This window comes from Bidens hawaiensis, unplaced genomic scaffold (genome assembly GCF_021521415.1).
Source record: "Bidens hawaiensis isolate Kalapana, Puna unplaced genomic scaffold, B.hawaiensis_p1.1 tig00419633_1, whole genome shotgun sequence".
Taxonomy (NCBI): Eukaryota; Viridiplantae; Streptophyta; class Magnoliopsida; order Asterales; family Asteraceae; genus Bidens; species Bidens hawaiensis.
This window is the reverse complement of record NW_027504917.1, coordinates 11380-27648: the sequence shown is the minus strand read 5'-3', so window position 1 is coordinate 27648 and position 16269 is coordinate 11380. Positions and strand designations below refer to the sequence as shown.

Below are 16269 nucleotides of genomic sequence, written 5' to 3'. Positions count from 1 at the left end.
TGAAAATTCCATAAAAAAACAATACAAAAATGACCAGCAGAATATATTGAACGGAAATTAGCCGGAAATTTAAATATCAAGTTTTGAATAACAAAACTATAAGAACAGCTTAACTGAAAAATTTTAATACTTGAACAAACAAAACAATTACAAATTAAAATAAAAAAAACCAGAAATCAGTTGGATATAAAGTATTGAAGGATTGTTAATTAACATCTTAAAATTAAATTAACAAAAAAAAATACAAAATTTCATAAAGGTATCCAGAAATAGGTAGGATATAAAGTTCTTAAAATAAAATAAACAAAACAATAAATAATTGACCGGAAAAGTCAGAGAAAATAAAATATGCCTATAACAGATTGGTCAAAAAGACGAAAAATTTGTTAAATAAACTAATTGTAAATGCAAAATTGGATTGTTAGTTACCTTGACTATAATCATCGGAGAATCAATTCCAAGGATCTTGATGTCTCCAATAGGCGTGCATCCTAACGGCAGAATTAGCTCGTATTATTGGTAAACACTCTAGAGGTTCCATGGTGGATCTGAACGACGGATGTAGGATTCGTATATTCATCGGCAAGTTACAAAGAATATCAGTGGTGGAATTGATTGTAAATCTCACCGGCGGAATTAGGGTTCGTATAATCATCAGGAGATTAGAGAGAGAATCAGTGGCTGCATCAATATTATTTGTGAAAAATAAACCGGGTTTTGTTATTTTGGGTGTTTGGAGAGCAGGATACATGGCACAATATTAGACCTTATGAAAATGGTAACTTGATGACTGGATTGCACATGTGGACAACCTAGATGAAGGCCATGTGTCCACATTGTATTGCTTTAATAGTATTTAAAGATAGTATAAATTGTACAATTTGATCACTACCATCCTTTGTAATGGAATGAAGAGGGATCATAATGAAAGAATGAATTGAATAAATAAGAGAATGAAATTGATCATTACCATTTCTTTGTTTTGTTTGGTTAACCCATGAAAATGAAATGAATAATTACTTTATGTTGTTTTGTATCTAAAAAAAATTGTATGAATGAAATAGAAATAATAAAAATATTCATATCTCAAAATATATTTATTTTCTTACGAGAAAAAAAACTTAAATGGTGACGATGGTGGTAGCTCTGGCGACGAAAATGGTGGTGGTAGCTCCGGCGACGAAAATGATGATGGTGGTGGCGGTGGTAGGGCGACGACGACGGAGGTGGTGGTCAGGCAGCGACAGTGGTGATGGCGGTTATGGTCAGGTGGCGGTTGTAGCGCTGGTGGTGGTGGTGGCGACAGCGGCGATCCGTGGTGGTGGCAGCGATGGTAGTGGTGGTGGTGTTGAGAAAGTAGGGTGAGTGAGGAATGAAATGGAAAAAAAAGGGGGGGCGGTTTGAAGGAATAGTTTTGGTTGAATGAGATTCCATGTGTAATGGATGATTTTATTTCATTGAGCAACCAAACATCACTTTTGTTCATTTCCATGTAATGTATCATTTCATTCCTCCCGTCATTCCTGCATACCAAACGCTACCTTGGAGCGGATTTTATTATACGAATAAAAATATTAGTCATGTTCTCAACCCACCATCCCAAACACAATTTACGCCTTGTTTAACAAGATGATCAAAGTGAATCTATTTTAACAGCAAAGCATAAGATACAATAAAGAATTTGCCACGTGAAACGACTGATTCCCGTTTAATTTAATAATCATGATCCAGTTCGCTTTTACAAATGCCTATAAATTAAGTCTTCAATTCCATTTCAAGTCACATTCATTCCTCTACTTCTTGCTTGCACCTTCCACTTAGTTGTTTTCTTTGGTAAGTCTTCATCTTACCTTCTGGTTTTGAATTTTGGAATATGATTTTAAGTTCTGAATAATCACATGGTCGAGCAGGTAGTTCGAAAATGGAATACCAAAATCAGTTCGCACAGTCGAAATACGAATGCCTTCTCTTTGGTAAGCCTCTAGTTTCTTAATGTCAAAAGACTCTAATGCTTCATCTTTTCATAACTTAATTGACATTTCTATATCTTCTTGTGCTGGACTGTTAGATGTTGATGATACCATTTATCCTCTCAGCTCCGGTTTGCAAGCACAATGCACCAAAAACGTCACAGGTATTGTATAGCATATATACAATATATATACATGACCCTTTTCTAATCATAATTTGAATTTAATAAATGTTACAATTTTTTAGAGTATATGGTGAATGAGCTTCATATAGACGAAAACCAAATTCCGGAACTGTCTGCTCAACTCTACAAGGATTACGGGACAACAATGGCTGGCCTTAGGGTATGATATGATCTTATTGTTTAAATTCTAATTTTTATAAAATCATTCATTATATGAGATAAATTATAAAACCTACAATGGTTTCATCGTATAGGCTCTTGGCTATGATTTCGACTATGACCATTACCATAGGTACCGAATCCTTTTCTTTATTTTCTTTTTATCTAAATATAAACTTCAAACTCTGATGTGTATGATATTGGTTATTAACAGTTTTGTCCATGGGAGATTGCCTTATCAATATTTGAAACCCGACCCGATTTTGAGAACTCTTTTACATAGCTTGCCCATAAGGAAAGTGGTAAGGTTCTCTTTTTAGGATGGTTACAAACTTCGTGATTAATGTAAAGTATCAAATATAATATTTAATTGTATTGATATCATAGATTTTCTCAAATGCAAATGAGGGACATGTGGCTGAAGTTCTTCATCGACTTGGACTAGTGGACTGCTTTGACGATGTCATATGTTTCGAGTCTTTAAATTCTAGAAACCAAATCACCAATCCTGATGTGCCCAAGGGTTCTTTTATCAGATATGATAGTATTGGTGAATGTGGTGTTGCGATACCCGAGAGTCCTATTGTTTGTAAACCCTTTGAAAACGCCTTCCAACAGGCTTTCAAGATTGCAAATATTAACCCTCATAAAACTGTAGGTCAAGGAATTTCAACTGGGACCAATAAGATAAAATCATCATATTGTCATAAGCTCATAACATACATCTCACAATATTTTAATTTTGGTTTTTCAGTTGTTCTTTGATGACAGTAAACGCAATATACAAACTTCAAAACTCATGGGGCTCACCACTGTGTTGGTATGTCACTTTATTATAAGTTCAAATGTTGATACTTGGCATGCTGTGTTTTCTTAATGGTGTGTCCAAATAAATAGGTTGGGTCATCACAACGCACAACAGGGGTGGATTATACTTTAGAAAGCATTCACAATATGAAGGAAGCACTGCCAGAGCTATGGGAATCGATTAGTAAATCATTAGGTGTTAGTTTGTCACAAAAGATTGCGACTGAGACTCCTGTGGAAGCTTAGGTCTACAACTATGGTTATTCTTTTCATGTAGTTTTCCATTTCAAGTTTCAGTTATCCAAATTATGTAAATTGTAAGTTTTAACTTATGTATTTGTTGGCAATGCTATCAAGTTATGTAAGATACTAATATCTATTACAAACTGGTAATCGAGGTTCTTATAGTTAAAATCAACACAAATTACAAAGAAAAAGATGAAGACCACGTGCCTGTGGGTTCGTAACACCAATAGTCGTTGAATTTGAAAAGAGAGGCAGCCATGAACAGCTACGCGACATTTGATTTATACAAAGACTAACAAATTGAGATGGGCCAGATGTAGTGGTCATCAAAGAATTGCAACATTATGGTCCTTAGACATCAACTATTTTCAGAATTTTAAGGCCTCAAAATTTAAGAAAATAAAAAACTAGAATTAGAAAAGATTATTAAATAGTAAATATTATCGAATTAAAAAACTTAACACCTTAATTTAATAATTCAAACATGTCACACATAGATAATTTATCATATAAGAAATCATATTGAGAGACCAACATACCTTTTGTAAAGACATCTACAAGTTGGTTGTTAGAGTTCAAAGCCATGGTTTTAATTAACCCATAAGTGATTTTAGCCGTAAGAAAAATAGCTCAACTTCGAAGCGTTTAGTGCGATCCGGAAGACCAGATTTGCAACAATGGAGATAGCGTAACATTGTTTTCACAAAATAAGTTTATGGGAAGACATCTACAAGTTGGTTGTTAGAGTCCGAAGCCATGGTTTTAATCAACCCATCAGTGAATTTGTCTTTATGGAAAAATAGATCAACTTCGAAGTGTTTAATGTGGTCCTGGAAAACCGGATTTGCAGCAATGGAGATAGTATAATAGTTTTCACAAAATAAGTTTATAGGAAGGTTGATAGGGGCATGCAATTCCTTCACATTTATAATTCATATGATATCACGTGTGGAAGCGCACATTAATTTGTACTCAACTTCAGCGCACATTAATCTGCACTCAACTTCATTAGAACACATTGAAATAATATCTTGTTTCTTTCTTTTCAATGAAACCAGGGATTGCCCTATGAAGATGCAAACCTTGTGACCAATCTTTGTGTTTTTACCACAATTTGAGTCAGAATACGATCCAATATTAAGGCTCGATCTTTTTTAAAATAAGATGCCTTTGTCTGGGGCTTTCTTCAAGTACCTATGCAAATGAAGGGCGGCTCCATATGGGAATTAATGGGTTGGTGCATGTATTGGCTTAGAAAATACGAAGTGTAAGGCTATGTGTAGTGGAGGGGCTACAAATGAGACAACTTACGCCATGTGACGCTCCGGTCAGTAAAGGGTTGGTTTTTGCTTTTGGGGTGTAAGACTGTGTAGTGGAGGGGCTAAAAAATTGTTGGGTTCCAGTGGTGATCAGTCAACGATTCAACATTTAAACCCGGTTTATTAAAAATCATTTCATAGTTATTAACCAATTAATAATACGAACACGTAGTGGAATACAAAACGAGTAATCATCACTTTTAGGAACCGTACAGGATCCGGTTACAAACAATACGAGTACGAGTCTAAAACACAAAGTGAATAAATAATATTCACGACATTTTATAAGTTAACCTCGGTTAATAAATTAAATGGTTGAGACACCGCGGGCTAACGGACGACGCTAGGTGACCAAACGAGATTAACGACCAATGGTGGCGGTGCACGAAAGGACTGGCAGCGGTGATGGCACAAGCGGCGACGACGAATGGGCTGCGGCTTGCTGCAGGCTTGTTGCGGTGGCCGGTGGTGGCTGGGCGGCGGCAGCAAGGAGGAGTCGAGAGGGAGAGAGAGAGAGAGAGAGAGAGCAAAGGGTGGCTAGGGTTTCTTGTTTCTTTCTTGCATAATCCTTAATGACATATTAACCAGTTAATATAACTAGTTAATCATGTCGGGTCACCAAGCCCATCTCAAGCCCAATCCTTTTAAAGGTCCATATCTCGTTCGTAAGTCAATACCGGTTAACTTGCGTAAGCGGCTTATGTTCATTACCCACGGTGTAACTCTCACGGGTCACAACCCGATCGGTCACGTTGACTTAAGCGAACCGGTCCATATTTCCAACAGTCTCCCACTTGGACGGATTCAGGTTAAGTTTCTCAACGCTGACAACCAGCGGTGCTCTAGCTACACATGGCTGTCCCCAAAAGACTTATTGCAAGATAATGAACTTATAGTAATCGTTGTCATCTATTATTTCTGTATAAGGCACCAATTGAACAATGAGACATGGATCTTATTCAATCTCATATGGCGTTCAATCATTTTTTTTTCGTTCTCGAGTCAAAGTGGTCCAATCAAACACACACTAAGTTTGGGCGGGCCTCACACTTTACCAGTTTGAATCAATGAAGGCGCCAAGATGTCTAACTGTTACATATCATGTAAGAGTACAGAATCCCATCTTGATTACATACAACAACCACTGAAATTCAGAATATTCCCAACCAATGCCTTTGTAGTTGGCAGTTACGCAACAACGGTTGACACTGATAAAAAAAGCCTTTAGTAAACGAAAGTTCTAATATATATCTCAGGTCTAAAGATACTAAATGAGTATACCTATGTCAAAACATCTTATGATTAAGATCCATGAAGATTATTTGATGCGAGTTACATCCAACGCCATTCATAATGAGGTCTGTGAGTTTGGAAGTCAACTCCTTGAGTCCAAAGTCAGAATAGTCTTAATTCAGAATCGTTCCCACGAGTCTGACCGACTACGGATAATTTAGAATACAATATTCATGGGTTAAACGTATTAAAATGAACACAGTTATAATATTCAATGTTTGCATTTAACCATTAAATCAAAAGTGAACTCTAAAGTATAACTGTTTAAATGTTCATATATCCAAATACTAGATCAAAACAAATGACTAGCTAATCTAAGACCGATAGCATCCATGTGTTGGTCATGCTTGTCCTGAGTCATCGGCTTAGTGAACGGGTCTGCTAGGTTTTGGTCTGTGTCTACTTTTCTTATTATCATATATCCTCGTTCCATTATTTCCCGAATAAGGTGGAACTTCCTTAAAATGTGCTTGGCTATGTGATGATATCTGGGCTCTTTGCCCTGAGCAATAGAACCTGTGTTATCATAGAACACCTCGATTGGTTTGCAAATACTCGGAACCACATCGAGATCAGCGATGAACTTCTTCATCCAAGCAGCTTCCTTAGCATCATCCGATGCAGCTACGTATTTAGACTCAGTGGTGAAATCTGTCACCACACTCTATTTAGAGCTTTTCCAGTAAATCGCTTATCCATTGAGAGTGAATACAAATCCTGATTGTGAGCGATAATCATCTCGGTCAGTCTGGAAGCTAGTATCAGTGTAACACCTTACAGTGAGCTCTTTTTCCACTCCTCCAAACACTAAGAACATATCCTTGGTCCTTTTCAAGTACCTAAGAATGTTCTTCACTGCAGTCCAATGGGCAACGCCAGGACTTTGCTGAAAACAGCTAGTCATGCTTAGAGCATACGAGACGTCAGGTCTAGTGCATAACTAGCGTACATGATATAACCAATCGCTGAAGCATATGGAATTTCTAGCATGTGCTTAGTTTCAATGTCCGTTGCCAGAGATTGAGATTTGTTCAACACGGTTCGTTTAGCAATGGGAACACCTCCTTCCTTGGATTTATCCATTGAGAAGCGTCCCATGACTTTATCTATGTATGTGCTTTGACTTAGCCCTAGAAGCTGCTTAGACCTATCTCGGTAGATCTTGATTCCTAGAATATAAGCAACTTCACCAAGATCTTTTATTGAGAAACAAGATCCCAACTAGTGCTTAACTTCCTTAAGCATAGGAATGTCGTTTCCAATGATCAATATATCATCCGCATACAGGATGAGGAATGATATAGTTCTCTCACTAACCTTTCTGTAAACACAAGGCTCATCTTCATTTTTGATAAAACCAAACTCTTTGATTTTCTCATCAAAATGTAGATTCTAGATGCGAGATGCTTGTTTGAGTCCATAAATAGACTTATTCAGTTTGCACAATCTATCAGGATATTTGGGATCGACAAAGCTTTCCGTCTGAACCATATTGACATTTTCCGAAAGGTATCCATTAAGAAAAGCGGTTTTGACATCCATCTGCCATATCTCGTAGTCATAATATGCGGCTATGGCAAGTAATATTCTTATTGACTTAGTCATAGTAACGTGGGAGAATGTTTCATCATAGTTAATACCCTGAGTTTGAGTAAAACCTTTCGCAACTAGCTGTGCTTTATAGGTTTGTACATTTCCATGCATGTCAGTTTTTCTTTTGAAAATCCACTTGCTTGCTACAGCCCCACCTTCGGGGGGTAGCTCAACCAAGTTCCAGACTTGATTGTCGTGCATATATTGCATCTCGGCGTTCATGGCTCCTTGCCAATTTTTAGACTCCGGATCTAAGACAGCAGACTTGTAGTTAGTAGGTTCTTCATTTGACTCGGCTACTAACAGGACTTCGGGACCATCTATATGTCATAGGTATTTAGAATTTGGTACGAGAGTCTAGGGATGAGAAAATTCAGTACCGGTACCGAATTGGTACCAAAGTTTTGAGTTTCGGTATCAGTACAGTACCAGTATTTCTTGAATTTTATCTTATGTACCGATACTGAAGGATACCAAACTGAAGATTTCGATACTGGTACCAAGAGTTTGTGATTTTCAGGATCGTGATTTCAGTACCAGTACCGGTTAATACCGGTATGGTACCAATATCATCCCTACGCGAGTCCTACTACTTCTGGAAACGACCGTCTTTATATCTGATGTATCAGCAACCACATCTTGTTGTTCAGGTGCTCCAACTTCCTCAGCAACTGTTTGTGGTTCTTGAATTTCTTCAAGATTGAAAATATTATTTCCAGTTCCTCGATTGAGACTTTCTTTCTCGAGGAAGTGGCGCTTCCTTTTGATAGAAATAAAATTTGTATTAGGGTGGAAGAAATAATAACCGCTTTGGTTATAGTACCCGACAAAAACAACTTTTACGCCTTGTGGATCGAGTTTGTCATCAGAATCACTGGTTACATATGCATCACATCCCCATACTCTAAGGAAAGACAAATTGGGTTTACGCCCATGCCATATCTCATATGGGTTTTGCATAGCTTTTTAGTCGGAGCTAGATTAACAATGCGAGCGATGGTCATGAGGGAAAAGCTCCAAAAGGAGTGAGGCAAGTTAGTTCTACAAATCATTGATCGGACCATGTTTAGCAAGGTTCGATTTCTCCTCTCGTTCTCACCATTGTGTTGGTGTGTGCTGGGTGGAGTGAGCTGTGAAACAATTCCACGCTCTTTTAGATGATTGATGAACTATGAGCTGAGATACTGTCCACCTCGATCTGATCAAAGCATTTTAATAGGTTTTCCGAGTTGGTTTTCCACTTTGTTTTGAAACTCTTTGAACTTTTCAAAAGTTTTATGTTTGTGTTTCATAAGATACACATAAACATATCGAATGTAATCGTCAATAAAAGAAACGAAGTATCTTTGATGGTTTCTAGACATAGTTCTAAAAGGGCCACATACATCAGTATGTATAAGTCTTAACAGATCCTTGCTTGTTCAACTTTATGATTGAAGGAGTCCTTGGCGAGTTTTCCAGCTAAACAAGACTCACAGTCCTCAAAAGAGTCTGGTCCTGTGGGTTCAAGAATCCCTTCGGATTGGAGTCTTTTAACTCGTGCCTTGCTTATATGACCAAGTCGGCAATGCCATAGAAACGTATCATTGATGTCAGATATGATACGTTTAGAAAGATTAAATACATTACTGTTAATTTGAACATCAATCTCATAAATACCATTTCGAGGTTTTTCCTCAAAATAAAAGACATCATTCAAGTAGGCAAAAATAGCAATACCATTAAAAACGTACTTAAATCCTTGTTCAAAAAGTAAAGAAACTGAAATAATATTTCTGGTCAAACCAAGTCCAGACAAATAGTTATTCAAAGTAACTACAAGGCCAGACGGACAAGCAACATGATATGTGCTAATTGAAAGAACTGGGACTCTCTTCCCATCTCCAACGATGAGTTCCATGGTGCCTTGTTTCAGCTTCTTCAAGTTTTCAGGCTCCTGCAAGACATTAATGATGTGGTAACCACATCCGGTATCAAATACATGTGTTGCTATAAACAGCGAAAAGTTCAATAATGTATATGGAAGTACCTTTAGTGGAGCTTTTACAATCCATTGGTCCTCTGTTTCTGCAGCTTAGCAAGATAGTGAGGACAGTTACGCTTCCAGCGTCCCATCTTGCTACACTTGTAGCACTGGTGTTCCTCGGGAGGAAGCGGTGGTACTTTTGCAACACCCTTGTTAGTGTTGGTGGCATGCTTGGTAGCAATAGTAACCTCCTTCTAGACTTTACCGTTATAACCCCGGTTCTTGGGATTAGGCTTCTTGACACCAGTAGATCAAACCATCAGAACTTGATTAGTTTTAGTTGGAATATTCATCTAAGCCGTCTTGAGCATACCATGAAGCTCCCGCACCGTCTTCACCCAGGATTTAATATTGAAATTCATTATGAACTGGTCGTAAGAGCTGGGAAGAGAGTTCAAGATGAAGTCCGCTGCCATTTCACTTGGTAGGGGATAATCAAGTTTCTTCAACTATTCGGTGTACCCTTTAGTTTTAACGGCATGCGCACTAACAGAGGATCCTTATTCCATCCTGTAGCTGATAAGCTGTTTCATGGTGTCATAGCATTCTTGACGAGCCTGTTTCTGGAACATGCCCTTGAGTTGCTCAAGCATCTCATAGGCACCAAAATCTTCGGAGCCTTTAGCAAGCTCTTAAGACATGGTTGCTAGCATAATGCAAGCTACTTCAACATAGTCGTCATTATGCTTCTTAAGAACCTTTCTGGCAGCAGCTGTATTGTTTTTAGGCTCTAATGGAACCGGTCCGTCGAGAACATAGAGCTTCTTCGCCATTTTGATAACAAATCTCAAATTACGGTACCATTCAAGAAAGTTGGTGTCATTCAGTTTTTCTTTCTCAAGAATAGTCTTGAGGGTGAATGAGGAGTTTTTATCAGTTGACATATGTTAAATAAGCAAAAGTAAAATTTTACTTTTAGAAGAAGTGGCAGACATCAACTCAAAAGCAAAATGGCACTGCTTCTTTTGAAATTTTGAATTTGATCGATACTTAATTATATACATTTTGATTTTTTATGTCATTCACAAAGTGCTGATGTACTAATGTTTCTGATATGCACTTTGATCGCACTTTGAACCCTCCCTTTCCGTCTCCGCCTCTCACCCACCACCGCCACTGCCGTTACCCCCCATCTCCACCTCACTGCTCCACCCTTATTTTGCCACCGTTTTCACCCATTCTCGGTTTTTGCTTATTTGGTCTTCTAGCATTTCATTTTCTAGGCGATTTGTTTTGAATGACATTAGTTTGGAGGTTTCGCTAGTAATGCCCGCCAGGTGTTTTATTAAATGCCAACACCAAATTTTATTTTAATTTCCTTTTTTTCCAAAACCAAAAAAAGTTTTAATTTCTTAAGTGATTTATGAGGGCCTGTGGTGAAGAGCCTGGTCCTAGCTCGGGCACGGGGATTTGGCGTTGCCCCTTTAAAAATTTTCATGTTTGCAAAGATGGTATCCCGGGATATAAGGGGTACTCTAGGTTACTCATGCATTTTCAGCGGGATCGCTTCAATGTAAAGGAAAGGAGAGATCAGTTAAATGAGCGTCTTGCTTCGGACTTGGAACTCTACAATGACGTTGTCGAAACCTTGCGCTTGCTTAAGAAATGGTTATGCGTGGAGTGCATGTCCCTGCATGCCTTGAATAGGCATTGTCTGCACGGAAAAGAAGTTGTTAAATGCACCCTACGTGCAGGAGGCGACTTTGATTTTATTGTGGGGATCCCTCAACCCCGCGATTCGTAGGTGGAACTTGGGAGTGGTCAGTCTGAAACGTTTGTGGTAGATGTCACTCTCCTTGAGCGCGTCCTCGCCATTCCTATTGCCACTGTCAAGAGTATCCCGCCCGCGTGTCGCATCGCTTTTTCCCAGGCTTTGTCAGGGGGCTCCGTAAAGTGGTGGATGCCCCGAGGTCTATTGAGGCTTGGGTTAAACTTTTGTTGTTGCCTCGTTGCACGTTACGTGTTGTCAAACCAGCTACTAGGCAAGAACGAAGGTCCGGTAACAGGAAATCGCTTCAATGTAGCTCCATTATGCGGGCTTTGGCTGTTTGGAAAGATGGGGCAGGTTTAGAAGAGTTGGTGCTACCGCTCCTTGAACTTCCAGTGATGTGGGATTGCTAACTTAAAAAAGAGGGAGGGGCAATATCAAGCACTGCCTCCGAAAGGTAGCGGACGGCCATTACACAACGGCGATCAAAGTCCTGTGTTTATCCGGGGTCGCGCCTGCCGGGGGGGATACTTTGAGAGCATTGATTGATAAACATCCTGTGGTGGACCCCCCGACCATGCCCTCCATCGTGCCATCGGAACCAGCCTTGTAGGTGGACGGTGATTGTGTGTTGGAATGTATTAAAACCTTCCCAAAAGGTACATCTTGTGGGAGGGATGGTTTGCGGGCCCAACATATTTTAGACGCTTTCTGTGGCCAGGGGTCTCTGACCGCCTCTGGGCTCTTAAAGGCCATCAATGATGTTGTCAACTTGTGGCTTGGGGGGCTTTGTCCAAAAGTTCTAGCGGAGTTCATTGCTTCGGCACCGTTGACCCCCCTGTTGAAGCCTGACAATGGAATTAAACCCATCGCAGTGGGGGCCATTTGGAGAAGATTGGTGTCGAAAGTCGCTATGCGTAAAATATGGAAAAAGGTGGCTGCTTATCTAGGGGATTTCCAATTCGGGGTTGAGATCTCTAATGGGGCAGAAGCGGTATTGCATAGTGCTAACAGATTTTTGAGCGCGTTTCATTCTGACGGGTCCCTGGCTATGCTCACTGTTGATTTTTCAAACGCCTTCAACGAGGTGGATCGGATGACCCTTCTCAGGGAAGTTAGCCGCATATGTCCATCCATCTTCCCATGGGTCCAGATTTTATATGCCCGCCCCACCCATTTATATGTGGGGGATACTCATATCGGGGCTTTTACTGGGGTGCAGCAAGGGGACCCCCTTGGCCCTCTTCTTTTTGCGTTGGTCCTTCATCCGCTCATCCTTAGGGTGCAGGGGACCTGTTCCTTGCCCTTCCATGCTTGGTATTTAGACGATGACACTATTATTGGTAAGGCTGAGGAGGTCGCTAGAGCGTTGGACATTATTCGCCCAGAGGGGGCGTCTCTAGGGCTTAGGCTTAATATTCGAAAAACAGAGGTTTTTTGGCCGTCATGTGATGATTCGAAGAAAGTGTTGGGTTTATTCCCTGGAGAGATTAGCAGGCCTGCGATGGGAGTTAAACTCTTGGGGGGAGCGGTTAGTCGGGATGCAGGGTTTATTCGGTCTTTGGCAACTAAAAGAGCTTTGAGGGCGGTTGAACTTATGAAACGCCTGCCGGACCTGAGGGACCCCCAAAGTGAGCTCCTTTTGTTACGCTCGTGCATGGGGGTTGCTAAGTTAGTGTTTGGGCTCCTGACCTATCAACCTGAACATGTCAAAGAGGCTGTGTCCATCTTTGATGCGGGCCTGCGGGGCAATTGAAGATATTGTTGTGTGTGGATGACCGCATTTTGGGGACTTCTAGTGGAGGTTGGCTTCCTTCCCTATGCGTTGCAGAGGCTTAGGAATTTTCTCGGCTGAGGATGTCTCCGCATATGCATTTGTGGCTTCTAGGTCTTAGTCGTGGAAATTGCAGGACCACGTCCTGCGAAACGCTGGTGTTACGGGGGTAGATCCTGACTACTCTTTTGCACTTGGTAATATTGGAACAACTCTCCCGAACCTTGATATAGGCGGTTTTACTGATAAGGAGACCGCCCCCAAGAAACCTCAACAAACCTTGGCGAATGCTCTTTATGGTAAACACGTACATGATTTGGAGGAGCGATTCGATATGACCCCGAGACAAAAGGCAGTTTTAGCTTGTCTCAAGGGGGCTCATGCCCAGGATTTTTTGACTGTTGTGCCCATTGAAGGTATTGGGTAACGGATGTCGGCAGTTGAATACAGAGCCATCCTTAAATACTGGCTTATGATTCCCCCTTTCCCTCCAGATGAATTATGCCCCATTTGTAAAAAAGCTTGTTCGGATAGATTCGGTGAGCATGCCTTCCACTGTAAGGAATTGTCGGGATTCAAGTATCGTCATGACTGGGTTAGAGATGTGTTATGGGATGTGCTTAGACGTGCCGGGATCTCAGCCAAGAAAGAGGCACCTGTTAACTTTTTGACTGATCCGCGTGAGGGAAGATCTACCCTGCGTCCTGCGGATGTTCTTGTGTTTGGCTGGGCAGGGGGTAAGCATGCGTGTGTTGACCTCACTTACTAATGACCCAATTAACATTAATAAAATAGGGACTTGAAAATCTGGCTTCCATTTAGTAATGGCAGCTGTAGCACACAACATTAGTAAGTGGTTAGGTAGACTGACAACAATTGCCAATTGTGAATAAAGCATTACTCTCGGTTATGAGGCCTATTAAGACAAAATTTGCCTAAGTTGATATGTTTAGCCTCATCTATGCACACTTTAGTCTTCAGACAGCTATAGCACGTAACAGAAGAGTAAAGTAACAGTCGCCTTAGTACAGTCAAGTGTGAAAGGGCTAGATGTGTCAACAAAACCCTTTCACCTTGAAGGGATATGCTACAAGTCAAGTGCGGTGCTGTAGCTCCAAACACTAGAAATTTCACAGTATGCCTCAAGTGTAGCTTATAGTAGGATGACATAGACTATTGATTTTAAAATTCAGATTAATTTTAGAATTTATCGAATATAGTAAAAGTCCAATTTTACTGTATTAATCAGGACAACTTGATAAACACTTTCATCTCTCAAGACACTTAGTTTTAAATAACCTGTTAAAATTAAGTTTGTCGCGATATGTCTAACCAATTTTAAGTTAATAGATAAACTATTATGTTATAAGTCTTTGGAAATTTTAATTTGCAAAAACATAATTGGTTAATTAAAATTTTATTTTAATATATTTGGTATTAGGGTGGTGGTATTATAACCTATTATAATAAAACAAGCAACCACAATAGCAAACAAGAATATGTAAATCTTAAATGGCCAAGTAAAGTGATTGATCTTGCTAGAGCCTATTAGCAAGATCAATCGAGTCAAGGGGTCACAACACAAAATAACCACAAGGATGGACTATTGGTGCATCACGTCATCTTTTGGCAAGTCCCACTAACTTCAAGAACTCCATGAGCTCGTCCTCGGTTTTCCTTCGGGTCTTCTTCATTAAAATATAATAAAATACATATAATGAAAAAACCAAACGCTATCTATTAAAATTTTGAACCATCAAAGTGGCCAAAAACCATAAAATAAAACCGAAAAATTAAATACAACTTTAAACCATCAATATGTCCAAAATCAAAAAACAAAAAACCAACACACAATTGTCGGGCTAGATTTACATATTCAATAAAAATAAAATCGGGCAATATTTTGGTCAAATAAAATGAACAAAAAATTTGACAAAACCAAGATTGCCCTAGAAATTATCTAGATAAAAAAATTCAACTAGAATGAAGTTTATGATGTAGATCCGGTGAAAATACCGGATTCGACTCGTATGTTGTAACCAAAGCTCTGATGCCACTGTTGGGTTCTAGTGGTGATCAGTCAATGGTTTAACATTTAAACCCGGTTTATTAAAAATCGTTTCATAGTTATTAATAAATTAATTATACGAATACGCAACGGAATACAAAACGAGTAATCATCACTTTTAGGAACCGTACAGGATTCGGTTACAAACAATACGAGTACGAGTCTAAAAACCAAAGTAAATAAATAATATTCACGATACTATTTAAGTTTTGTAAGGCCCCGATCCCGGTAGCCTTACTTTAGATTTGGATTTACTCATAAACACAGTTCTACAAATCAGAGTTTATTAAAACTTTCGCGGAAACGTTAAGTTAAATCATTCATTACAAAACATCAAATCTTTTCTTTAAAACCATGATAATAAACATCATATTTAAAACACAATTTCTTTCATCTTCAGATGCTAGCCTCTCAATCAGTGCCATGTGCCAACTTCATGCTAGCTCCTTAATCATATTCACCTGCGTGTATACTAAAAGTCAGCTACGCTGAGTGAGTTCTAGTTAATCAGGCGACATACAATACATACACATATCTTACATACATACATATCTTAACCTTGTATAAATATCCATAAAAGGAATGTCACATAATATATATTAAAAGAACCATGGCTATTGCCCATGCTATATATATATTCCATAGAAGGACGCTCTGTATAAATTCTCCATAGAAGGACGCTCTATATACTTCCATAGAAGGAACATCCTATATATTTTCATAGAAGGAACATTATGCTTTCCATTAAGGAACACTATGCTTTCCATTAAGGGAACACTGTACTTTCCATAGAAGGAACACTATGCTTTCCATTAAAGGAACACTGTACTTTCCATTAAAGGAACACTATGCTTTCCATTAAAGGAACAATGTGCATTCCATAGAAGGAACACCCAATATATATTATCCGTAGAAGGAATTAGGTACATAATTTATTATTTAATATCCATATAAGGAGACAATCACTATACTTTGCAATACATGCAATATCCGAAGATCGTTCACGTACCGACTAGCAATCATCTTTACATTACATTCAATATTCAAATCTATATTTCTAACATGACAGTACGTGCAATATCCGAAGATTGTTTACGTACAGACAAGCAATCATCTTTACA

The 16269-nt window shown here is 39.1% G+C and overlaps 1 protein-coding gene across 1 annotated transcript; it reads left to right on the top strand.

Moving 5' to 3' along the window:
* The first annotated feature begins 1992 nt into the window (after positions 1 to 1992).
* Positions 1993 to 3468, top strand: LOC143609423 (uncharacterized protein C24B11.05-like). The gene is made up of 7 exons (XM_077084179.1): positions 1993 to 2134; positions 2218 to 2315; positions 2410 to 2447; positions 2529 to 2616; positions 2702 to 2968; positions 3069 to 3134; positions 3212 to 3468. The coding sequence occupies exons 1-7, from the start codon at positions 1993 to 1995 to the stop codon at positions 3365 to 3367; spliced, it is 855 nt and encodes a 284-aa protein (XP_076940294.1). The 3' UTR covers positions 3368 to 3468.
* The last annotated feature ends 12801 nt before the right edge of the window (positions 3469 to 16269 follow it).